The 27,090-nt window shown below is 40.0% G+C and overlaps 1 protein-coding gene and 1 pseudogene across 2 annotated transcripts in view; one reads left to right on the top strand and one right to left on the bottom strand.

The window, feature by feature from the left end:
* Window positions 1–214: 214 nt before the first annotated feature.
* Window positions 215–7,549, top strand: LOC146497104 (uncharacterized). Its single transcript, XM_085140705.1, has 3 exons — window positions 215–392; window positions 2,180–2,417; window positions 5,970–7,549. The coding sequence occupies exons 2-3, from the start codon at window positions 2,195–2,197 to the stop codon at window positions 7,547–7,549; spliced, it is 1,803 nt and encodes a 600-aa protein (XP_084996831.1). The 5' UTR covers window positions 215–392; window positions 2,180–2,194.
* An 8,406-nt stretch (window positions 7,550–15,955) lies between these two features.
* LOC146497100 (tripartite motif-containing protein 16-like) overlaps window positions 15,956–27,090 on the bottom strand; it is a 61,122-nt pseudogene continuing 49,987 nt past the window's right edge. Inside the window, exon 2 of the transcript XR_014870624.1 lies at window positions 15,956–18,587. The product of XR_014870624.1 is annotated as a tripartite motif-containing protein 16-like (transcript). The remainder of the gene's footprint in view (window positions 18,588–27,090) is intronic.

Genomic DNA, 27,090 nt, shown 5'->3' with positions numbered 1-27,090 from the left:
TACTTTACATGTTTAGACAGTCTGTTCCAGCTGTGCTGCAGAATATTACAGACTGTTTAAGTCAATACTTGGCTTGAATCACTGGGGAACTAAAATTTATTTTATTCAGGTTTCTGCAAAGCACTGGACTGTTTGGAAGGACTTTTATTTGGACTACGAATGACCCCAGGAGGGCAGCAGTGCGCCAGTTCTACTCAAAATTCTAATAGAAGAAGTATAGCGGAAATGACGTCACTCAAACTGCACAACAAACAAACAACAGTGGTTTGAGAGTTTTTCAAGGTAGAAATCTGCTCGGAGGTTAAGAAACAATCGACCAGGGTGAGATCAACCAGCGCAGACTAAATTCAAGCAGCAGCTCATCACATAAGGGCGTCCCTTTGATTTAAACGGTAAGATTTTAGTATTAAACACCGGGACGAAAGAATCTGTGAGAGAAACCTTCAACTCGCACCACGTGGTTACCGTGCAGATGTTGTAGGTTATTTATTTTAAAACTGTGGAACGCGTGGTACTTGCGCTCTTTCTGGTCGTACGCAGGAAATCTCCTTTTTTAAAAGATTAAATAACATACCATTGTTGAGGTATGCAAAGACAGCACGAGGGTTCTCGAGGCTCTTCTGGGAGCCTAAGTATAGAGCCGAATAGTGGGATTGTAACGCGCTTTGAGGGTCTCGAAAAGCGCTATATAAATGCAATCCATTATTCCATTATTAAGTCGACCATAAAAACGTCTCCCCGAGCGTGAGTCCTCTATGACGAGCTACCTTTCCTTATCGCCAGTGGTCGCGGCCACTATAAAGGGCTGGCGGGCTCGTTTACCTGAGCCCTGAGATCGTGCCGCGATCCCAGCCACCATCGATGAGCCTTTTCTGCGAGTGAACGGCCAGATGTGTGGTAGACTTGCTTTTCAGTAGCCGCTACCGACAAAACAGCAAATAAACACCAAATGTGTCATCTGTGACATTTATAAGGTTACCTCAAACACACTCCCTCAGTCTTGTTGCTCTTGAACAACAAAATGTCGCGAGTTTACCTGGTGATATTCTCGTGCGCGAGGCGATCGCGAAAACGGCAAACAATTAACACCACGCCGATGTTGTTCACAGAACAGCAAGACGATCGGGAGAATCTTGTCTTCGTTATTGTTCCCCTCGTACGTGTTATTACTCCGATTTCAGCGTTTTCGCTGCACAACTAAAACGTGCAGTTTACTTTGTGTGCACTCAAATGGAGTCGAGTCAACTAGCTCCACCTGTGGCCAAGTGCCATAGCCTACAGCCAGATTCATTTGTGACACACATCTGCACCTGGCTCTATCGCCACGTATGAATTTGTTTCAAGCACAATAATTGTGTAACTTTCAATTTTGTCTGTTTAAAGCTAAGTTAGTAATATTTATAATGTAATTTCCAAAACTTGCATATGATCTGCAATTTGTAGCAGATCCACTATCACATAGCAGCTGGAGAAGTCTCAAATGAGGCCAGACAATCTACCACACATCTGTTCGACCGACGCCAGTTAATCTGGAACACCGGCAGCGGGGAGTGGGCGAGGCCAATGGATGCATGATGTGATTAGTCGACTATCTCAAAAATAATCGTTTGTGGCAGCCCTAGCTGGAGTACCCAGAGAGAACCGACACACTGAGGAGCAGAACATGCAAACTCCTGAGTCCAATTAAGAATCTTCTTGCTGTGAGGCAACAATGTTAACCACCGTCCCACCATGGTGATTCTATATTTTTACTTAAGTACAGTTTAAATAATTTACATGATATTAATTCATTATTGTGACTGCAATTATTTTGTGGTTTGAAAATAATGAAAAACAAAACAAAATACTGCAGCTTTAAGCACAAATCAGCAAACAAAGTGAAACAGCTTTTAATTTGAAATTTAGACTCCGATCATAGTCAGGTGTTGAGAAACACTCTAAAATCCTCCATCTAAATATACATTTTAATGATATAATTACTTTTGGTTGTCACTGTGGCAGGTTAAAATGACAAACAGTTGCGCAACTGTGAAGCTGGCAGCAGCTACCTGAAAGTTTTTGTATTCTTAATTTTGCTTATAAAAGTATCAGAACTTGAGTCACTCACACGGTGCTCTTGAAACATTTGTCACATTTGTTCATTTTTAATTTCTCCCGTTATCACTTGTCTCTTTTCAAGAATTCTCAAACCAGAATGAATAGTAAGGATGAGGAGGTTCTCGCAGACCAACAGGTCTGTAACCAGGAGAGGAGCTCCAGTCTGAAGCAGGAGGACCTAGAGCCTCCTCAGATTAAGGAGGAACAGGAGGAACTCTGCACCAGTCACGAGGTTGAACACATCATGGTCTGGACCGGGCAGGAGAGGGTCAGACTGCTGGATACCATCTGGAAACCTGAAATAAAGATACAAAGAAAAGGTATGTGAATCTATCAGGAAGGCAGGAACCAGTGAAGCATCAGTGATGTCTGCACTGGGAAGAAGGAAAAGGCGCCTTAATATCTGTTGCTCAGTTTTCTTTTAGGAGCAGTTGACAGTCACAAATTGTGGTTTTCTGGAAGCAGAAATGATGTCTCACAATGTCTACAAGGGGTCACTGTAGACCATAGATTTGCTTCATAGCATGTGGCTCGCAAGTTTGCTAACAGTAGGCAGTGTTGGAAAAGTTACTTTTAAAAGGTATTACAGAATATATGTATTTTGTAATGTATTCAGAACTCGTTACTCGGTAAGTGTAATGTATTCTGAATACTTTGGATTACTTAATATATTAACATGCTTTTTACAACTACATGAATTTCTGTGTGATTTATTACTATTACTGAAGGATACTCGCCATACCAGTACCAACTAGACTTTTAAATCTTAATGTAAAATGAGTATCAGTAGGTTGGACATTAGGTACGGCTTCACTTTTTGCTGCGTCTCATATAGAAAACTATTCCGCGCGTATATGAAACAGGTCCGTGGCTCCGAACCGTAGTAAAGGGAACCCCGGGGTATTCCGTTACTACCCAACACTGTTGGTAAGGCACAAATATGGCAAAACTAACAACAGTTAAACTAAAAAGCAAAACAGTTCTTTAACCTAATTCCTAATACAGCTGGGTGTAATTGTCACAGGACAGTTCAGCCGCTGCTAGGAAATTAGTGCTAAATAATTTTACCAACAAAGTATGAAAAGTTTGGAATACTCTATAGATGAGACAAACAAATATTACTAATGTAGGATTCTAATTAGAACTTAAACTTTATTTTCAGGGGTACAGGAATAATTTAAGGCCCAAGCACAACACGTTTAAATGACTGAAACTAAAAGGAACAAGCTGAAGTGTGTTGGTTGAGAAAGTAGAAACAATCTTGAGTCTAGTTGATGTTGAAACCTAAAAATGAGTTCATATTATGATGCTGATTGGCTTTATTTGTTAATGGATATAAAATTTCTACAGATTTAAACCCAGTTGGACATTGTAGAAGAAAAACAACAAAACAAACAAATATACAAAACATTTGCTTATTTTGAAATTGAAGAAGAAAAGTCAGGACGCAGCCATGTTACCACTGTTTTCTGTCTTCTTTTAACAACAGTTAGTGACCTGAGGAGACCAGCTGCTGTTTTGTTTTGTTTCTTCCCATTTTTCTCTGATATAAGATTCTAGCTGTTGAACAGTCCTGCGTCTCCATTTTCATATTTTTCACATTCATGCAAAATATTTTCAGTGGATGAAAGAAACATTTGCCATGTCTGCAGGCAGGCCAGTTCACCACCTGGACTCTACTACTACAAAGCCATGTTGTTGGAATAGATGCAGTATGTGGTTTAATATTGTCTAGCTGATGCAAGGCCTTCCCTGAAAAGCCTGTCGTCTGGATGGGAGCATTGTTGAGTTAGAAACTTGACACCTAAGCAGCCAGTTTGATAGGAAATTCCATCAGAGAAGAAAGTTTTTGACCTGAGCACTGAGAACAAGCAAGTGATCCTCATTAATCCAAAGGATGCCATGTCCATGTTTTCAAAAAAAAATTCAAATTCTGCTTCAACTGACGACAATTGAGACAAAAAACCTAAAATCAGAGTAGAAAAAAGTTATATTTTTTACTGTAAAAACCACAAACATGTTTAACAAATCATTTTTGAAACTTAAAATGCAAATAGAAATTGTACATTTCTAAAAATTATGCACACGTTTTGCCAATATCATCGGTACATGGTACTACGTACTTAAAAATGCACACATAAGACTGGGAAGAACACCACAGGTATAAACCCTGCAGGTATGACAACATGAGGCGTATCACTCCTGTTTTCCACATGGAGACAGCGTTTACACTGCAATCTGCCTTTGGTGGCTTTTTTTGGAGCAACTGTGGCATTCACGAGTAGAACTGACACAAAACAACACAACGACTACACTACACCCTAACTATACCCTCCAAACATGCTAAATGTTACAAATCTCTCCCGCATCAAAACTTGCTCTCTCTCTTTCTTTCGGTGTCACTCCTAAAACTTCCACCTCTTCCCAAACAACATTGGCCAACATGGTACATTTTTTCACTAATAGGGAAAGAAAGGGGTTGTAATGTTTTCAACGAGGATGTTGGTGACACCGAGTTAAACCACAAATGAAGACCCTGGAGTTTAGTTGCAGCTTGTTTAATTGTCTCCATGAACATGTGGTGAAAACTGAAATGACAGAAAATAAACTCCATCTCAACAGGCAGAAGCATGTTTACATCAATAAAGTGCATTACTCTCACTAAAACATTCATGTTAGCAAAATATACATTAATATCCAAAGCTATCTGCATGAACTGTCATATAAAGTAACTTACGGCGTTCCAGCCTGATAATTCGGAGTAGATGGCATTTGATTACATCTCCATACTGCCTTTAGCATGAGGAGCCTGTTTCTCAGCAAAACCGAGTGCTTGACCAAAACCGGAAGTGCTTGACCGGAACCGGAAGTGCCCCGCCAGAACAGGAAATACATTTTAGCGATATTTTCCTTTTAACTAAAACCTAAGTAAAGCATGAATTATTCATTTTAACAACACATATTAATTTTTTAATGGCAAATCTTTTTAGAATTATTTATTTCAAACTTATGAACCTATTTATTCAGAGAAATGCCTTAAAGGCAACACAGGGGTGTTTTGTCTTTTTCTCTCACAAGATAAAAAGGAGTGTTTGCTAGTGCTGTCCTTAAAAAACACTGTTTTTACAGTTTCTTCCCGCTGAAAACACTACTGTTTTATTCAGAAAAAAACATTGTGTGTATTTTTTATCATACGTCTGTTTTACGTGGCCTGTCAACACAATTTAAAAACTGGTATAAAGTTTGAAGTCCGCACTTTCGACCCAAGTTGAAATGGAGACTCTGGGTTGTTGCATCTTGTTGCTGTTTTATCCTAAATTGGTGGTCTGATTTTTGGCGTGTCAGCACGTCCGTCGACTCTCAAGTGTTAACCAAGTTGAGGATGCATTTCTACTGTTGAAAGCTAAACTTGGGACAGAAAGGCCTACAAACAAACAAGAACTAAAAGTCACTGCAGTAAAGGCCTGGCAGAGTATTAAAAAGGAGAAAGCAAGCATCTGTATTAGAAACGAACATGATGATTTTTTTCTCACATTTTTATGCCGTGTTTTCATTCAACCTACTGAATTGAAGCTGAAGGTCTGCACTTAAACTGCATCTGAGTGGTTTCATTTAAAATTCATTGTAGTAATGTACAAAATTAATATGTAAGAAAATGCAGCAAGATCTTTTGATTTGTATGTAGCTCCCCAAATTTCAGTTTGTTCCGGTGTATCTAAGTGTCAGTATCACTAGCATAACTGTTTGAATTACACTGGCGTACGTGGGCGACATGCTCATAGAGAACTTCTAATAGTTGATGAGATGTTTTGCTTTGTTTTTTTTAATGTTCGAGTTTTTGGTTTTTTCATTTTATGTTTTTGTCTCTTGAGACTTTTCAGATCAAAAGATCTGTATGGAGGAAGAGGTTCCTGCAGACCAACAGGTCTCTAACCATGAAAGGATCTCCAGTCTGGATCAGGAGGATCGAAAGCCTCCAGAATTTAAAGAGGAACAGGAGGAACCCTGCACCAGTCAGGAGGGAGAGCGGCTTCTTCTAAAGGAAGAGACTAATACATTTATGGTGACTTCTACTCATGAGGAACCTGAACCAAGCAGTGACTTTCTTTCTAACAACTGTCCTCAGCCAGAGTGGAGCCAAGGCCAGGAAGAAAGTGAGCATGTGCACTCAGGATCAACTACAAATGCAAACACAAAGAGGAGAAATCAGAGAAAGCAAAGTGGAGTAGAGAGCCAGCTCATGTCATATAGTCAGTGTAAGCCTGACACAAGTAGAAAGTCTGTAAAATGTGAGTTTTGTGGAAAAACCTTTCAGTATAAATACAGACTGCTTAACCATCTAAGAGTCCATACAGGTGAGAAACCTTATTCTTGTAGCACCTGTGGGAAACGATTCATTCAGATGAATGGCTTAAAAACTCACATTAGAACCCACACAGGTGAGAAGCCATATTCTTGTAGCGCCTGTGGGAAAAGCTTTAGTGACGCGTCAGCATTCAGAGTTCACATGAGAATCCACACAGGTGAGAAGCCACACTTGTGTAAAATATGTGGTAAAACGTTCAGTCAGGCGGCACACTTGAAAAGGCACATGAGAATCCACACAGGTGAGAAGCCACATTCTTGTAACACCTGTGGAAAAAAATTCAGTGATATGGACAGCTTGAAAACTCATATGAGAAACCACACTGGTGAGAAGCCATATTCTTGTAGCAGCTGTGGAAAAAGATTCAGTGACATTGTGTGCTTCAAAACTCACATGAGAATCCACACAGGTGAGAAACCTTATTGCTGTAGCACATGTGGGAAAGGATTCCGTCAGCTGATCCACTTAAAAACACACATGAGAATCCACACAGGTGAGAAGCCATATTCTTGTAGTCTGTGTGGAAAAAAATTCAGTTGCATTCTGTTCTTCAAAACTCACATGAGAACACACACAGGTGAGAAACCTTATCGGTGTAGCACATGTGGGAAAGGATTCCGTCAGCTGATCCAATTAAAAACTCACATGAGAATCCACACAGGTGAGAAGCCATATTCTTGTAGCGCCTGTGGGAAAAGCTTTAGTGACGCGTCAGCATTAAGAGTTCACATGAGAATCCACAAAGGTGAGAAGCCACACTTGTGTAAAATATGTGGTAAAACGTTCAGTCAGGCGGCACACTTGAAAAGGCACATGAGAATCCACACAGGTGAGAAGCCATATTCTTGTAGCACCTGTGGGAAAAGCTTTCGTCACTCATCAGCATTAAGAGTTCACATGAGAATCCACACAGGTGAGAAACCATATTCTTGTAGCGCCTGTGGGAAAAGCTTTAGTGACGCGTCAGCATTCAGAGTTCACATGAGAATTCACACAGGTGAGAAGCCAAACTTGTGTAACATATGTGGTAAAATATTGAGTCAGACAACAAACTTGAAAAACCACATGAGAATTCACAGTACATGAAAGTGTCAAAGGTGGAGGAAAGAGTTCAAATGGAGCAATATCAAAGCGGAGCTTCACTGCAATGCATGAGGGAAAAGATTACCTCATATTTAGTTCATTTTGGTGTTTTATGTCCGTAACAGTAACAACTGTTTGTTACACTAATTGGCTTGTTACTATGATGAATGTTTTTCTGTACAGATAACATGTATGTATTAATTGTAGATGTTAGTTAATATTTTTTTTACCTAATCAATTTTGTTATAAAAAACATTTATTATTATTTTTTTATTGCAAACATTTAATTCATCAGTCATTCTGGTTTTCCTACAAAGGATTTGAAATCATTCAAGTAATACCTAAGACCAAAAATCTGGAGTCATTATGGACTGGAAGTCACTTCATGTTGTGATGTTGATTTAGTTAGTTGTGCTTTTTATTTGTGTACATTCTGTAGTATTCATTCCACCTCATTTAATTTCTGTATTTAATGTATATAAGTTTAGATTAGTTATTTATAGTTGGTTTACACAGCTTTGTGTATGTATGTGTATGTATGTGTAATGTATAATAGACGTGTGTGTGTGTGTGTGTGTGTGTGTGTGTGTGTGTGTGTAAGAGAGATTTACATTGCTGTGCTTGAGATCCACCATCTACTGGAACCAAATTCCTTTCTGATTTTTATAGTTTAAAAAAAATGTCATAAAAATGATTAGAACCAGTTCTTTGCAGTAAACAACATAACAATGTTCTACTTTATTTAGCTTTTTTCCACAATTTGTTTCTTGGTGTCTGACTATGTTTTGTATAAATTGAGAAACTATTTATTTAAACTCAGATTTTTACAATGGACTTTTTCACCCAGTGTGCTTGAATTTGGGTTTATTAAAGAAAATCTGTTATACTTAAGCCCATGTTCAAATTCTTGGGCAGTCTACAAAGCATTGTAGTTTCACTTGTATTGTGAGAGATGTTAGATTGGGGGGTATTTTATATTCTCGTTTTCACATATTATAGAAATAGAAATAAAAGTATATTGAATAGACTGTTCTCTGATGCAAATGTATGTTGACATGAGTGACTTCATCCCTCAAGTACTGACGCTCACCATGTTGTGTAATGGATGTGAAAACTTTGCCTGTGTTGTTACCACAGGCAAGATGTGCAAAATAATTCAGCAAATTAAAGCATCAGCTTGTTCCATCATCCAGCTTGTTCAATGAAGTCCGATGCTAACTGGAAATAGAGATAATTCGCCTTCAAAAGCAAATTTTAAGAATATGGAAACCATATAAAATTACTTAAATACTTAACACAAATCATATTTCTGACACACAGTCTATGGGTGTAACCTCCAGAGTCACACAACGGTTTTGAATGATCCTGTTATTTAAGCAGAAGACTATCCCACTATAAATGCAGGTTTTCTGTCCTACAGAGGCTCTGAAACCATAACTCTCCTCCACAGAGTCCAGACCACATTGACTCAGCTGCTCTTTAGTCTTTAATGGTGTAAGAGGTTTAAATTTTCTTTTAGTTTGTCTTTCCATCATTTTCTTTATGCACTGCACATAGATTAGCTGTCAGTTGAACTTTATGGGCAGAGCTACCGTAGTAGAGGCCACTTGCCCCTCCCTTCCTTCCCTTCCCATCTCCAGCTGCCTCCCTCTTCCCGCTCCACCACAATCACCCACACATGCAGGGCCTTGGGGTAAAGGTGTGTCACCAGGGTGCAGGGAAGGCATCCCCCCCTCTGTCCCCTTCTGGCTGCCTGCCCCTCAATTTTATCCCACAACTTAGACATTACTCACACTCTCATAACACATACATATAGGATCTTGGGGGTGGGCACACTACATGGCATCCAGAAGACCTTTAGGGTGTACAACCTCACCCCTGGCGTTGTTGCCCACCTCTCAATTTTAAATACACTTAGACATTGAGGGCTATCAGGAGGGGCTACCTGCTGCTCTCTCGCAGGTAGCTCCATGCCCTCCTGGGTTTTTAATGCACCTTAGGACACACATGCATCAACACTACATATGAGTGGGCGGAGGGAGGTTTGGAGTCTTTGTATCTGTGTGTGCCTCTGTCTATGTCAGGTCGGGTATCAGAGCCCACCTCTCTAGGGACATCTCAGGCCCTCCAAGGTATGGAGGCCTGTCTCCCCCCACCACTTTCCCTGCCAGTGGCAGACATCGGTGCGTTGGTGGTTCTTTGTGTCCGGGGATGGACATCCAGGTACACACCAGCTCACTCCTGGTGGCTGCTTGTCGGGGCCTGGAGCCTGGGGCTCGCTCGGGCCACTTCGGGGGTGGGGTGCCCTCGGCCTCTCAGCCTCGGGCTTGGTCTCTCTGGCACCACTGGCTGCCGGCGGAGCTCACGGGCACGTCACTGCAACCCCCCCGGCTTCTGCTTCGCGGCTGCTGAGTGACCCCTCATCTGGGGCTCTCCTCAGCTCTTTCCGGGATAGTGGCTCGGTCACCCCTCCGTTGGTCTTCCTTGGTCTCTTATGCTCTGAGGGCCTCTGGATGTCTGGAGTTTTGATCTCCTCCATACCTGCTTCATGCCCTGGAGGACGGGGCTGTGGCTCCCCCACACCCTCTAGCAGATCATTACATGAAGGAACCTTTTAAAAACAAGTGCACTCATGGTCACAGGTGTACACACGGGTGCTGCACAATAATATTTAATATTTAGCATTTACTCTTATATTCACATAGATCATCGCAATGATGTTGTTTATTATGTTGTTCTTTTTTTTGCTTGTTTTCTCTTTTTTCTTTCTCAACAGGTGATCCAGGTGATTGATATATGTATTTTTTTTTGTCTGTTTGTTTTGTTGGTTTTTGTTTTTTGCCCTTTATCACCGTTCCTCATCCCCGCTGTTTTTCTTTCCCTCTTTCTTTCTCCCCTTTTTTTCCCCAGTCAAGTCTGTCAGGTATATAGCAAGTGAAAATAAAATGAAATAAAATAAACAATAAAATGTGAATCAAATAGACCAATACGGCAAGGCTGGGATGGTCCATTTGATAAAGTAAATCCGTTGGGCATCTTTCTTCGCCTTTAGACAAAAAAAAAAAGTGCTGAAGTGATTACGTTTAAATAAAACTGTTTGCTGGACACACACACACATCTATCTCTGATGGACCAAATGTGTAGTCTTTTTATTTTACATTTTTGTTTTCATGAATACAAAAAAGGCATGTTGAATTATTGTAATTAATGGTGGGATATTTCATATTTTTATCTATTTAATATGTGAACAAACAAAAAAGGTTCTTATTATAAAATAAACTTTGTTCTAAGTCTTTTCTTCTCTCTTCATTCCTGGATCTCACTTAAATCTGATGCAAAGAATGTAAAACTAAGAAAACTGAGAGAATAACTGAAGCAGTTTCTTCCTGAGACATTACAAAGTTCAGATATCTTAATCAATGCTCGATTATCCAGGATGGGAAATCCCAAAAATGTATTCTGTTCATCTAGACATGGTGTTTTCAGTGGGAAAGGCGTTTTGTCGCTCATCCAAGTGACTTCTTTAGTCTCATCATATCAAGGTATTTGGATATGATGTTCTTCTGCTTCCATAGCCGCTGTATCTATTAGGACAGTGTTTGCTTTGTGTTGCAGTGGATGATGAGGGTCAAACCTACTGATCCGTATGCCTTGGTTAACAGTAGACATCAGCTTTAAAATGTCTTCCATTTTTAATGGAAACAAAGGCTACAAAGGCTAACCTGCAACTTTTTATATCATCCTTGGTGAGCTGGAAGTGTTCGTCCCCAAGTTAATGCGATCTGTGAACTGTGGTACGGTAACATTATATACAGCTATTTTTAGTACCATTGATATTTATTTTCTACTTTTCTCCAAGAGATATTTCTAAGTTAACTTAAGTAATTACTTTCTCCAAACCATCAACATGTCTTTTAGCCCCATTCCTACAAGACTGTTCAAAGAAGTGCTATCATTGATTAATGCTTCAGTCTTAAATATTATCTAATAATCGGCGATGTACCAGAGGCCTTCAAGTTGATGATTAAACCATCTCTTGACCCACACGTTTCAGCTGAGTACTGGCAGATTTGAACATTTCCTTTTATCTCAAGAATTTATTTTGTATATTCTAACCCAAATGACGAATATTCATTGAAATAATGTTAAACCAGTATCAGCATATTCAGTTGAATCACCATTGAAATCTGACGTAGATTTTACATCACATTTACATCCTCTGTTAATATTTGATCAGTGTTGAATTTTAGCATTGATTTTATATCACTTATTACCCTCAGTTAATGATGAATCAATGTTGAATTTCGGTGTTGATTTTCCAATACTTTTGTACCCTTGGTTAATATTGAAACAACAATAAAATCATGATTAAAACAGGACTTAATAGGTATTTCCATCAATCCTAGACCACAGAAAACTACCATCAACACTTAAACCTGTGAAAAAGACAATTGTGTTTGATCTAAAAACAGGATAACCATTATATGTTGAACATTATAATTTATCATGTTCGTAACAACAACCCTATAATATTAAGCACTGGGCATTATGTAATTAAAAAAATGACAAAAGACAAATTTGTATTAATAAAAAAAACTATTTATTTTATAAAGAAGATTTATTGTTAAATGTATTAGTTACAAGTCACTGTTTTTAGTTTACTCCGGGATGGGGCTGGATATCGGGCGTCCTGCACCACCCATCCGATCGGGAGCATAGCAGAGCCATTTCTGCACTGCTTTGGCGAAGGCAAACTCAGAAACTGCATTTACCCCCACCTGCTGAGTCAGGCCATCTAGGACAAAAACAAATAAGCAAAAAAATAAAGAGAAAAAAAAGAGAGGCTCAATTAGAGCTTAAATATGAACAACCTCTTGTAAAAAGCAGGGAGAAAGCCTATAAACCCGCGTTCCCCAACCCCTGGGCCACGGACTGGTAACGGAGGCCCGGGTGTGAAATTTATGAATAGGGTTTAGGGTTAGTTTTTTTTTTTTTAATCGTTAATTCTGTTACCCTGGGTCTTTTCCGGTGTTGTAGTTGTGTCTCTTATTTTGAAAGAAATATTTACACGTTACCGTAGTGACCAGAGAGCATTAAGGGGCGGAGAAGAGGATGTTACTCTCAATGTTGTTGGCGCATTTCAGGAGGACGCTGCTAATAAAGTTGCACAATTTTACCGTGAATTTGCTGAATTTTATTATTATATTTACAAAATACCACAGTTTTTGTCTTGGTCATATCATTTTAATTTGTTGTATCTGTCCACGACAACATGAAGGGCGGTCCGTGAAAATATTGTCTGACATTAAACCAGTACGTGGCACAAAAAAGGTTGGGGACCGCTGCTATAAACTAGTAGGCTTGACATGAAAGTCACAAGGCTGAAATCAGCAAGCTACTGCCTCACTTTGTTCACCGGTGTGCTATATTTCATGATCTGCTTGGCTGCAGAACCAAACATGGGGCCTGAAATTACACATATTGTCCTAAGCATTTTCCTGTATCCCTCAGACAACAAGGACTGGGCAAGCCACAACTATCACCTTGCCATGGTTAAGGTAGAAATAAGTCTGCCAAATTTATTATTTTTTTGCTTCCAAGGTGCCACACTACTTTGTTTTGTTCGCAGTCATAGTTTCCGGTCTTTCAACATTCTTTGGAGAGTCCCAAGTACTAAAACCCTGGTGATAGCAGTCCTTTAAGAGGGTCAAGAACCCACTAATGATCATGTATCTCATCACATGAAAGGTGACTTTATCAAGGTGTGAAAAAGGGTGTGGGTCATTATCAGCAGAGGTTTCAGGTGAAACTATTGTGAGACCTTGCCTCACCCTATTATGTGACCTATTGAGATCAGCTAACGTGAGATGTTGGTGGGCTTTAAGGTGCCTGTGAAGAGACTTCAAGAAACTCTGAGTGTTATTAGCTGAAAGCTCAGCATTTGTGGCTTGGCTTGTCCAAAGGAATTTTTGGTTGTCACTCCAATTCAGCGGTCCCAAATACATAATTAAACTGTCAAGCTGAATCATGAAAAGTGCCAGTGTGATGGACATAACTATAATTTTTTTTACCAACAAGGTGATTCCCACAGAGCTATTAGCTGCATATTTGGCACGTCTTAGCATTGTGTGCCAGGTATCCTTAAAAAAAGGGAAGAAACTGAACAAATGGAGGACAAAACAAATGGAGGACAAAAGAAGTGGAAGACCTAAAACACTATCTCCAGGTTAACAGGACATAAAAGTCATGTTCTTAAGAAAGAGGAAAGAAATCTAGCAAAGACCTGACACAGGAAATGACAGATGCATGTAGCACTTCAATTGATCCACTCTATTGGTTCACTGAAGGCTCATAAAACTACAATCAACAATAAAACTTACCAAAGATGCACTTGCAGAGCACTGTCTCTTTAAATGCCCTTTTTTGCTTGGTCTGGTCCTTATTTTTTCTCCCAGTCCAGTTAAGTCCAGAGGCCAGCTCATTTGTAATGGCATAGGCTAGTATACGACGGACTCGCGCCTCCAGTGTGGTCCCTCCAATCAAAGAAAAGCGTCTCACCTATCAAAATATTTTCAAAAATTGAATTATTGTGACTTATGTTTTAAATGTGTATGAATATGCTTGTGAGTTGACATGAAATAATTGAAAGAGACAATGTTTTTTTTTTTGAGATAATAGGAAATATTTTGGTTAATTCCTATTTGTTGGATCTTCCAATGATAGCATGTTGATGTATATTCAAGCAGGACATACAGCAGCAGGCAATTTTAATAAGCTTTAAGAACCTACCATTGTTTTATTTGCTTCCGGTAACTGCAGAGTTGCCTCTGCATTGTTCAGCTCATCCATATTATGTAAAGGCAAATCCAGAGGCAAAATGCCAGCATCAACAGGTTCATTGCTGCAGGATTGACGGAAGGCTCTGAACTCCTCACGGAGGTCCCTGACTTCTCTGGTCAGCTCTGTCACCATAGTTATCAGTTTCTGGAAGGCTGCATCTGTTTGTGATGAGAAAAAAAACAACTATATCCATAAGTTATGGCTTCACATTTTGATTTCAAGTTTAAGTAGTTCAATCAGCTCAAACTGTTTACAAGTTTATCCCTTTCGCATGTAGATGAAATCCTATGTAAAATTTCAAAGTACAACATTTTAGAATTTGCCTTTTAAAAGTTGACTCACAGAGTCTCTGGAATCTAAAAAATCAAAATAAGATGATATTTAATAACATAAATTAGTGTTTCAATGGTAAAATTACAATGAAATTGTGGTGAAACTAATTTTATCAAAGCGTACTTTCATTATCAAAGGCATTCAACGCACACTCTATTTGCTGGGGAGGTTGTATAGTTGTGTAGGTTGGTGTGTTGGGCTGGAGCGGTGAAAGGAGCCGGTAGCTGGCCAGGGCATCGTGATGGTTGCTAGTAGTGGGTTGGGAGGCAGACTGCAAAGTGGTGGAGGCTGTTCAGAAAAATGTTTAAAAAATAAAAGCTTACATAAAATGTATCTACAAAGGTTCATTTCCTCACACACACACTAAACATTACAATATACTATACCTGGGGGATTCGGTCATCTACAGAGGAATTTCCTATTTGAAGACTTTTTGTCAGGTTTCAGAGCCCATCACAGTACAGAGATGGCTTTAGTGAAGGTCTCAAATGATCTTCTTTCGTCCCTGACAGTGGACTCATGTCCTGCTAGACCTCAGTGCAGCATTCAATACTATTGGCCATAGTATTTTATTACAGTGATTAGAACATGCTGTAGTTATTTAACTTACTTAAACAGCTACAGCGCTTCAGTGTTTTGAATTCTATCTCTCTAATAGACTCGTTTGTTCGTGTAAATGGAGTTCCACAGGGTTCTGTGCTAGGGCCAATTCTGTTTACATGCTTCCTATAGGCAATATCATTAGAAGGCAAAGATGGCATAACACACACCAATTTGTTAAACTGCAGGAATGTGTTAAAGACATAAAGACCTAGATGGCCTTGCATTTTCTGCTGCTCAGTTCATATAAAACTGAGGTTATTGTACTTGCCCCTTAAAATCTTAGGAATTTGGTACCAAACCAGATTATTACTGTGGATGGTACTACCTTGGCCTCTAGTTGCACTGAGGAATCTTGAAGGTATTTTCAAAGAGTATATGTCCTTCAATGTGCATATTAATCAAATATTAGGGCTGGATTGCGTGACCCTTAATACTGCCTTAGTTATTCTGCAATATGCAGTTAGGCTACCGGGGATTTTCATGATGCACGTTCTTTTTCCACTCACTGTATTGTTGTGGAGTCTTTACCTTACAATATGAAGCACCTTGAGGTAACAGTTACTATGATTTGGTGCTATATAAAAAAAATTGAATTCATTTGTTTTTTCCGTTGTTGTTGTTGTTGTTGTTGTTGTTGTTGTTGTTGTTCCGCCATAGGGCCTCTATTGTCTTAATTAAATTAAATAATATCAATGTATCTTTAGACATTATTTATTAGTTTAATGATTTGAATTTGTTACAAAGTTGGAGTTAGCTGAAAATTAATCAAAGTCTGCCAGTATTATGAAGGTCATTCACATACGCTGGTATGGTAACTTGTTGAACTAATCCAGGCCTACAGACCAATCTGTTCTTTGGTCTACAGATGGTAAGAGGGTTCCAAGTTGTGATCTCCCATACAACAAGTCTGCTACAGCTTATCCTTGTATTTTTACATGCTGTGTGAAATGTGCCATTTCAGCTGGCTACATAATTATAACCTTCATTTCCCAAATTCAATATGTAATAAGTTCTTAGTAACTGATAAATGGGTAAAGTACAATAAGCCCAAAAAACAGATTTTTATAAAGATGTAATTTTCTACATAGTCAAAGGAACTTGAAAAGAAAAGCGTCTGGACTTCTTTAAGTTACTTGAAGACGTTTCACCTCTCATCCGAGAAGCTTCTTCGGTTCTAAGGTCAAATGGTGGGGAGTCCCAGATATAAACCTAGTGGGAGTATCCCCCCACAGAGGGACAAAAGAAACCCCTGATGATCCTCTAATCACCTGAGCCAAGGTGTGAAACTGGGTGTGGGTCCCAATCAGCCAGAGTTTCGGGTGAGTTCATTGTGAAACCTGGCCCCACCTTATCATGCGAATTCCTGAGGTCAGATGGCCCAGGGTGTGAGTGGGCGTTAAGGCGTCTGGGAAGGGATCTCAAAACTGGATTATAGATGGCAGAGAGTTGGTGTCGTAAACCACCGCCTCTGTTCAAAGATGGTCGCTCACAGTGGACATAGATGGCTTCTTTCACTCCTCTTTCAAACCATCTGTCCTCTCTGTCCAAAATGTGAACATTGGCATCCTCGAAAGAGTGTCCTTTATCCTTAAGATGCAGATGGACAGCTGAATCTTGTCCTGTGGAGGTGGCTCTTCTGTGTTGTGCCATGCGCTTGTGAAGTGGCTGTTTGGTCTCTCCAATGTAGAGGTCTGGGCATTCCTCGCTGCACTGTACAGCATACACCACATTGTTAAGTCTGTGTTTTGGCGTTTTGTCTTTCGGGTGAACCAGTTTTTGTCTGAGTGTGTTGCTGGGTCTGAAATGCACCGGGATGTCATGCTTGGAGAAAACCCTCCTGAGCTTTTCTGATACACCGACTACATAGGGGATGACAATGTTGTTGCGTACAATAGGTGCCATGGGCTCCCCCGTGTCACCTATTGTAGCCAACCTTTACATGGAGGAAGTGGAAAGGAAGGCTCTTGGCTCTTTTAAAGGGAGAGTACCCAGCCACTGGTACAGATATGTAGACGACACCTGGGTCAAAATCAAGACACAAGAAGTGGAATCCTTCACTGCGCACATTAACGCTGTGGATAAAAACATCAAGTTCACCAGGGAAGACACAAAGGACGACTGTTTGCCTTTCCTGGACTGCGCTGTGCACATTGAAGAGAATGGCAACCTCAACATCGAAGTTTACCGGAAGCCCACACACACGGACCAGTACCTCCTCTTTGACTCCCATCAACCTCTGGAACACAAACTTTGAGTAATTAGGACCCTACACCACCAGGCAGAACATGTTCCCTCTAAGCCTGAAGGAAAAAAGAAGGAACACACACATGTAAAGGAAGCTCTCAAAACGTGCGGCTATCCTAAATGGGCGTTCTTAAAGTCAGCAAAGAGGCACAGAAAAGAAGATCAGACACCAGCGAGGGAGGATAAGAAGGACAGACGCAACAACATTGTCATCCCCTATGTAGCCGGTGTATCAGAGAAACTCAGGAGGGTTTTCTCCAAGCATGACATCCCGGTGTACTTCAGACCCAGCAACACACTCAGACAAAAACTGGTTCACCCGAAAGACAAAACGCCAAAACACAGACTTAACAATGTGGTGTATGCCGTACAGTGCAGCCAGGAATGCCCAGACCTCTACATTGGAGAGACCAAACAGCCACTTCACAAGCGCATGGCACAACACAGAAGAGCCACCTCCACAGGACAAGACTCAGCTGTCCATCTGCATCTAAAGGATAAAGGTCACTCTTTCGAGGATGCCAATGTTCACATTTTGGACAGAGAGGACAGATGGTTTGAAAGAGGAGTGAAAGAAGCCATCTATGTCCACTGTGAGCGACCATCTTTGAACAGAGGCGGTGGTTTACGACACCAACTCTCTGCCATCTATAATCCAGTTTTGAGATCCCTTCCCAGACGCCTTAACGCCCACTCACACCCTGGGCCATCTGACCTCAGGAATTCGCATGATAAGGTGGGGCCAGGTTTCACAATGAACTCACCCGAAACTCTGGCTGATTGGGACCCTCACCCAGTTTCACACCTTGGCTCAGGTGATTAGAGGATCAACAGGGGGTTCTTTTGTCCCTCTGTGGGGGGAAACTCCCACTAGGTTTATATCTGGGACTCCCCACCATTTGACCTTAGAACCGAAGAAGCTTCTCGGATGAGAGGTGAAACGTCTTCAAGTAACTTAAAGAAGTCCAGACGCTTTTCTTTGTAAGCTCCTTTGACTACGATGACCTGGATGACTGAGAACCTTCACAGACAATTTTCTACATACAATTTTTTTATAACTGTGTGCCTCAAAATTATAAATGGAAAAAGAAAATTGTCACAGAATCCTTTTGAAGCTCTCGAAATTTATTGCTAGTATGTTTATAGCTTCATTTTTGAGATGCAATCATTTTAAATGTATTAACAGCATTACAAACTAAAACAAAATGCACATGTGAAACATTTGCAAAGTTACAATATATCAAAATAAACAATTTTCAACAGTCTAATCAAAGTTTTAAGTGTCAGTAAAACTTGTATACAGAGAAGCATGAAGTCAAATTTTAATTTTCAGTACCCTTTAAGGAGCTGTGATACAGCTTGTGACAGTTTCTGTCAACGATAACACACAGAGCCACTCTACATGCCTCACACATGAAGGGAGTGCACTTCCGACACAGTTTGCACTTCCTTCGCCCCTTTGAGGCTTTATTATGGCCAGATGCCCCTTCAACAATGGCAACAGGGATGTGCTGATACCTCTCTGGGACTGATTGTAGGGGAACCTCACAGAGCTCAGCTATCAGCTGTTCCAGGAAGGCCTGGTGCTTCACAGGCTGCTCCTCCAGTCTGCCACACAGCTCCTTGCTGATTAAGTAGCTGTTTGTTACAGCAATGTCAATGAAATGATACAGCACCATCACATACCACGCCCTGCTCTTTCTCCATGAGGAATAGGAGCCAATCAGCTGGTCTGACAGGTCAGCTTCCACCATAAAGCTGTTGTAGTCTTTCACAGCCGATGGCACCGGCACCTCGACTACTCTGCGTTTTCCACCAACCTTACACATCCTTTTCAGAGTGTCCCCTGAGAAGGCAGTGTGCATGGTGGAGCACACACTCACCTCCCTTGTGTCCATCCACTTGATGAAAATTAGGGCTCCCTCTCTGATCCATCTCACTGTCCCTCTGGGAGATTCTTTGGTCAAGGCATTAACTTTGGTTTTCGGGGTGCCGATTCTCGTGTCCCGAAATGTGCCGCATGCTCCGAACCCCAGATCGTGAAGGTGGCGGAACAGTGCTGGGCTGGTATAAAACTTATCAAAGTAAATGTGATATCCAGATCCGAGGCAGTTTTTGTTGACGAGAGACACCACTGCATCAAATGACAGCCCCCTCCTGGTTTCCAGAGTGGACTTCCTTGTATAAACCTTGAAGTCAAAAGTGTACCCCGTGTTGTCAGACAACACAAAAAATTTTATCCACCTCTTTTTTTGCTTCTTTATGTTTTTCTTTAGGGCAGTTTTGGCTTTGGTCGGTACCATGCGCTCATCCACAGAGAGGTTGTTCTGGGGATGGTACACCGCTTTGCAAGCTAACCGCAAACTGTCATACAGGGGGCGTATTCTGTGCAGGCAGTCATAATCATCGGTGCCTTTTTTGCGGTCGTTGAGTTCATCTTCAGCAGGGTCACTCATATGAATGTTCCAGGTGATGAGGAGGAACCGGGTTCTCGACATTACCTTGCTAGGATACGGCACATAAAAGATGGAACTGACACGCCAAAAATCCCTGATATTTGGCAGCTTCAGAATCCACATGTACAGTGTCAGGCCAATGTAGCGATAGAGTTCGGCCTCTGTGAGCTCAGCCCATTTGAATTTTTTACCTGCAGCAATATTTTTTGCTGCATTTTTGTTTGTGTTTGCACACAGTGTTTTGACAGCGGCCCAGTTAAAATACATCTTGAAGAGCTTAGATGGAGATGGATTGGTCAGATACTCTGAAAGAGGTAGTTGGATACCTGGCTTTCTCGTGGGCAGGAAATGTGGCAGGGGGTGTGGCAAGTTGTCGGGGTCCTTTTCACTTTTCCAGGCAGCTGCATCACCAGAGAGTGGCTCTGACCTAGAGCGCTTGGCTTTGTTTGCTGAAGGCCAACTCCTCTGGCTCCTTAATCTTCTTCTGCCTCCATCCAGAGTAGTGGCGGCTTCGGTTTCTTCTTCTTCTTCCTCCTCCTCCTCCTCCTCATAATCATCATCATAATCATCATCACTTCACACAAAGAAGTTGCACAGTGTTAGAAGCATTCACCATGAGAATAATATAATGATGTATATTTAATGCTGCATAGTTATTTCTCTAACTCAGAAACAAACAATATTTCATAAATGTATACGTACGTGTCATAGTACGGATACATCTCTTCACTCAAGTCAGCTTCATCATCACTATCAGCAGAGTCCAGCCCAGAGGAGTGGACAGAAAACCCATCTTCGTCCGGCACTGTTACAGAGTCAGAATCTTCGTGTTTGAGGGGTCCATTTTCTTCTAGTTTGATAATATCGTGTGTGTGCGGACCTGTGGGAGAGTGCAAAAAGTCTGTGGTGAGTGTGGGCTGTACATTTCTAATGCTGCGTTTCACATCTCTCAGATGGGACGTCACTCAACAGTTGGCATGTTGCAGATGTAAATTTGGCAAGTCCCAAAGAGTTGATTCGGATTCACCGTGCACGCATCAACACATAAATTTAAGAAAGTTAAGCCAAATTCAAAATTGTTCAGAAAGGCACCATACGTGTTTTTGTGAAAGAGCACAAGATAAAAGGAGAGGGAGAGTTTGTGAGAACAGAGAACAAAAAATAAATAAAAAAAGTACGATCCCTTTGAAAATAGCAAAACTTCCTGTTTTCAAAGTTCAGTAGGTTTTGGACTTTAAGATCTGCTTGGGTCCCAATGATGTAATTTTTTGTCATAACACAATAAGCAGAAGGGGCCGTGCCTGCTGGCTCAATATAATATAATATACTGACTATAAGTGTAGTCAGTATATTTCACACACTGTTGTAAACAGTGAAAAAGCGTTCAGGTTAGGTTGTTAAGGTGAGCCTGACTATGAGCCTTGGCTCAACCAAGAGGTAAATGCACTATATATCCACTACATGATCCTACATCAATCATATTTTTCCCTATTAAGACTGTTTTAAGTTTTATATACCTGTGTAGTGCAAGTCTTCCTCACGTGTCCAGATGTTATCCAGCACTCTGAACCGCTCTTTCCCGGTCCAGACGAAGATTTCTTCAGACTCCTGCTTCACTATAACCTTCGCTATTTCCTGACTGGTGCAGACTTCCTCCTGTTCTTCTTTAATCTGTGGTTCTGGACCATCCTCGCTCAGACCAAAGTTCCTCTCCTGGTTATGGACCTGCGGGTTATTCAGACTCTCCTCTTCCTCACACTTCATATTGCTGAAGGGGATCTTAAATGATAAGGGGACATAACAAGAAGGTTACTAATATGATGACAGATGTGAAGGCACATCTGAGCAAATATATTCTAGCAAGTCTGTATACTGTGAGCATGTTGCTCACAACTTTATTAGTGCAAAAAAAAAATCTATGTATTTTCACTTAAACAAGCAGCTGTTTTATGTGCATTAAAGTTATATAAAAATGTAACAGTGCAAATGCAAATTCCTTGCTGAGTTTCACCAAAAGGCATTTCCAGTGGAAATTAGCCGACATATCCTCAGCATAACCATGTATAATATCCACAAAACTCAAAAAGAGGTTATACAGACACAATACGGTAATATTATGTTCAAGTAGGCCTGGGTGATATGACCCAAAATTCATATCTCGATATTCTTTAGCTGGATGGCGATATACGATATATATCTCGATATTTTTTAAAGCCATAAAGTAGGAACAAAAAGAGAGTTCTTAGTCAAAACTGTGTCCCAAATCTCACACAGGCACTTTTATTAACATACAGCATAGATGTACAAGAAAAAAAAAAACACTCAGAAATAAATTATCAGCATTTATTAAATAATAATGCACCATAAGTAAAATAAAATAATGTTGTTTTTGTGCATAACAAAAAGCTCACAATTGTGCAGTCAAAATGTAAACTACCAGAATTCATACATAAGGCACACTGTCGATTTTTGAGAAAATGAAAGGATTTTAGGCATCAACGTCTTAGCCCAGTTAGCTCGTTGACGCCGTCCAGCCCCACGCATGGGGTGATCCGCGGTAACTTGTTAACAGAGAATTACCCCGTTAATACAGTTATGGCGTTAACGTCACGCTAACAGCACTAAAATAGTAATGTTTTGGTCGCCTGTTTTGGTCGAAAGCATCACAGCGGCTACAACCATTATCATCTGCAAATTATGGCAGGCGACAGTCATAGGAAAGAGATGAAGCACTTTTGAAATATGGGACAAGCCAAAAACTGTTTCCTCCACTTCCATAACATTGATTCATTAATGCTGAATTCTCTCGCAGCTGCTCTATTCCCATGTTGTTGCAGTATATTAATAACTAACCTCGTATTGTGGATGAATAATCTCAGTTGTTCTCCTGACTGAAGTTTGGCCCGTGTATAGCATCCTGCTATGCGACTGCATTTGTCCCAAACCACCAGAATCCCCCACGTTAACTTTTATCAAGTGGAAAAAAAGTTGGCGTTCATCCTCCAGCTTCACTGTGCTAATGTTACGCTAACATAGCTGTGTCGCTAGCAATCACGTAGCACAACATTATATACCAGGTAGTCCAACTTCAGTAACCCCGCAAACGCCACTGCTGTTTAGTTTTCTGTCTTCATTTATGTTGGAAGTGGTAGCAGAGCTGTACGTCTTAATTAGTTTCAAAAATCTCTCAGTCAGAACATGGTATGTCATGTTTAGGTGGAAACTAGCGAGCTAACATCCTGTTAACTTGTAACTCCCTTAAATTTAATAACTTCTGTTTTCATGGATGTTAAACTTAATTGTTACACCTGGTAAAGCAGCAACGCTGATCATTTGATTAAAGATGAAAGAATTTAGACCATTTAACTCTCGGTGTTCCTTTAACTTTGGGAACTGAGGGGGATGGAGTACCACAATATGGATTTTAGGCCATATCGCCCAGCCCTAAGAGAAACAAACTTGCAGCTCAAGTATAATTACAACGTAACATAGACTACATTGATATAAACGATAGTGTCACATCTCATATAAAAATATATCCATATATTTTAAAACTCAATACATCGCCCATTGTGAAGCACAGTACATATCACTCCGTGAGGCTCCTGCCTACAATAGCCGTAATGCTTTGACAATCCATCAAGCGGCGGGTTCATAGCAAAGTTGTACTAAAACATTTGACACATTTTCGAGCGCTGTGTACCACATAAAATTGTTTCGAGGTCAGTAAACACAACCAGAATTCATACATAAGGCACACGGGATTATAAAGGGCACTGTCGATTTTCAGAAAAATCAAAGGATTGATTTTAAATGTGTCATATTTTCCAATAAACACGGTAATAACGACGGCCCGCTAGCATGCTCTACCAAAAATTGTGCTTTGTTGTGTATCTGAGGGACGAAAGCTAAACCAGTTCCACACCACTGAAGTTGCAGCATTTTAACAAATCAATTCTGGTTCATCCGGTTCATTCAATGATCCGCTTTCCCCCTTCTCATTCTCCGTCGCTGCCATGCTTTTTCTGCCATGTGCGTATGAAAACAAAGGCACTGTGCATGCGTGTTTTACCCATATTCTATCGCGATATTTCATTTTCTTAACGTTGCCCAACATTATACCGGTATTATCGTGAACGGTATGATATGGCCCAGCCCTAGTCCCAGGTATTTAAAACCTAGTGGGAGCTGTCCCTTAAGAGGATCGTTGACCCACTTTAGGGACTACTTAAGTGAGTCAATGATCATTGACAAGCCAAGGTGTGAAAAAAGGCTATGAGTTATTATCATAAGAGATTTTGTGTGAAAGCATTGGGAGACCCTGGCTCAGCCCATCGTGTGCCTACTGAAATCACCTCACCGGTTTAAACATTTCTGTTCAAAGATAGTCGGTTGCCCCACATATCCACATCACAATACAACCCCTTCACACATGTGTGTGACGCGCGCGCGCACACACACACACACACAAATGACGAATATGTAAATTATGTCACTGGGTAAAAACAAATGTTTTTTTCTCTTTTTCTACGTTTTCAATTCCGTTGCGTGCTTTGTCTCCACACTACTTCCTGTTATTAGGGGAGCGCGGTGCGCACAGTCCCTTGGCCTTACAGATCTACAGCTGCACTGTGTAAACTATCTAAATGCTGCAGGTCCGCAAAGATCTGAGCAAAAGCAAAAACTGAGCTCGGGGCTGTGTAAATGGATAAAAGCACACACTGAAATTTTGTTCGCTAAAAGTGAGCCTTTCTTCGCTCAAAAAAAGTTTATCCTCAAAATGCAACACTCGTGCTGGCAAATTCTTTTTACGTGCGCTCAGACGAGTGGCACGAAAATAACGCCATAGTAGACGGTGATTAAATCTAAAAATATATGTTCGCTTTTCTTTAAAACTCCCGCCTTTGTGCTCAAGCGTTCTTTTTACCAGTGGTTGTCGTTCATAAGTCCTGCAGGGAAAGACGTAGGATACACGTTTCGTAGAGGATCTTTTAACATGACAGTTTTACATACCTGTTATCTCAGATATCCAATAGTCTGCATTCACGGATGATTTCTTCATCGAGCTTTAGTAAGGTTTTAGATTTCATCGCCTGCTCACCAAGTCGCTCCGTAAATTCTACTGCGCCGAACAGCGATAACACCGCGTCACTTCCGTTTTTCTTCTTCTTCTTCTTCTTCATTGTGTTTCCGGCAGGCTAGTCGGAAACTTGTACTAGCGCCCTCCCAATGATTCAAGTTAAGCACTGTCTCATTTTACATCGTGGGTCTCATAAAGATAATGATGAGATAATGGGTTTCATGTCTTGTTAGTTATTGTTTCCCTCCGTGCTCTGTGCGCAGGCTGCCCCACTCACCCCAGCACTGTTAGTATGCAAATCGGAGCAGAGCAAAATTATGCAGCCAATCTCTGTCGTCACAATGTAACTGACAGTGAATTATTTTAATGTTTTAATTTTGTATTTGTTTGAAATATTTTTTTTAAATTTTTCCTTTAGTTGCGGGACTTTGTTTTAAACTACCTACCTACCTTTAAGGTGAAGTGCAACTGTGAAGAACGCTACGGCAGGCAATGATGTGCGTTTAATGTGACTCTGTTAATTTGAGTTTCCATGAAATGAATGTCTTATTTTATTCATACTTTATTTTGAAAATTTATTTGAGAATTAGGCCATTTAATTAAGATAGATTTTATGCTGTTGGTTGTAAAGATCTGGAAGGAGATTTTTTTTATTCTGTATTTCTATTTTTCAGTTTTATTTTTCAAGACTTGATTTATTGCCTTTTTCTTTGTAACTTGGCCTACTTTTTAAAGTTTTGTTAATATTTACATTTCTCTCTGCCCCCTCATATATGCCTGTCTAGAACCGGCTCAGATGGTGTTACTGATCTGAAAGAAGTAAACAGTAAATCACAGTTTCATACTCCTAAAGAAACCAAGCAGTAACTGTCTGCGGATTTTGCAAAAACTTATTTGATGCTCTTCTGAAGTAGAGTCTGAAGATAACATGATCCTGAGAATGAGTTTGTCTTCTATGCTTTGTAAGGACCTTGAGTATTAGAAAGGTGCCCACAAATAAAGTGCAATAATAATAATAAATTATTATTATTATTATTATTATTATTACTACTACTACTACAGAGTACTGTGTGAGAAATTATTCTTAAAATAGGTTTTGAATTTAAATAAAACATTAAAGACAGCAGAACAATGATTTTATATTTTAGGCTCTAATTTTAAGCGCTAAGATAAAGACTAACCGACTGTCACCTCTGTAACATAAAACCACTGTCTTTGAGTAAGGCCTGGCCTTTTCAATGTAGTTGAGATCTCTGTATCACCCTTCAAATTAATGCAGGCTATTGGTTTGGTCTTCTGAGGTGAATAAATTCTAAAATATCAGCGAATTTATTTCATACTTATATTCTTTTTTCTGATGATCAAAACCCCAATTTTGAATGTGCACAGACTCTTTTCAATCCATGTATCATTAATTCTTTAATTTTTTAATTGACAATGAAACAAGGTCTCGTAAAGCAGACAAATTGAATTTTAAAATTAAATTTGTTCCAGCAGCCCTTTTTCCCATTTCATATTTTTGATCCAAATCTAAAATTTAAATAATCAAAACAAGTACTATTTCCTTTTGATAGGCAATTCAAAATGAAATAATATATATTTGTTCTTTGATTGTCAATTTAAAAAAAGAAAAGAGTGAGTGATCCACTGATTCAGTCAGTGTTACAATATGCCTGTGCTCACGTTTTGAATCCAGCAGTGTACAGGGAGCATTTAATAGTGAATAATATTTAATATTTAAAACAAACTCAGATACGTTTAATCTTCCTGAAGTTTTTTTCCTCCAGATAAGACTTTTTCTTTATTGTATGTGGATAAAAACTTGTTTGAATTTACTTGTGTTTATGTGAAGACATGATAACTATGCCATTTTCAAATAAAAAAAAACAACATTTCAATACATAATTTGCATTTAATGCTAATGGTTCAAAGAATGTCAGGCTGAATGGTGGGCCCCCACACATTTTCACCTCACCAAATCTGACCTT

The sequence above is a fragment of the Neolamprologus multifasciatus genome, chromosome 18, assembly GCF_963576455.1.
Source record: "Neolamprologus multifasciatus chromosome 18, fNeoMul1.2, whole genome shotgun sequence".
NCBI lineage: Eukaryota > Metazoa > Chordata > Actinopteri > Cichliformes > Cichlidae > Neolamprologus > Neolamprologus multifasciatus.
This window is presented reverse-complemented; position numbering and strand designations above follow the sequence as displayed.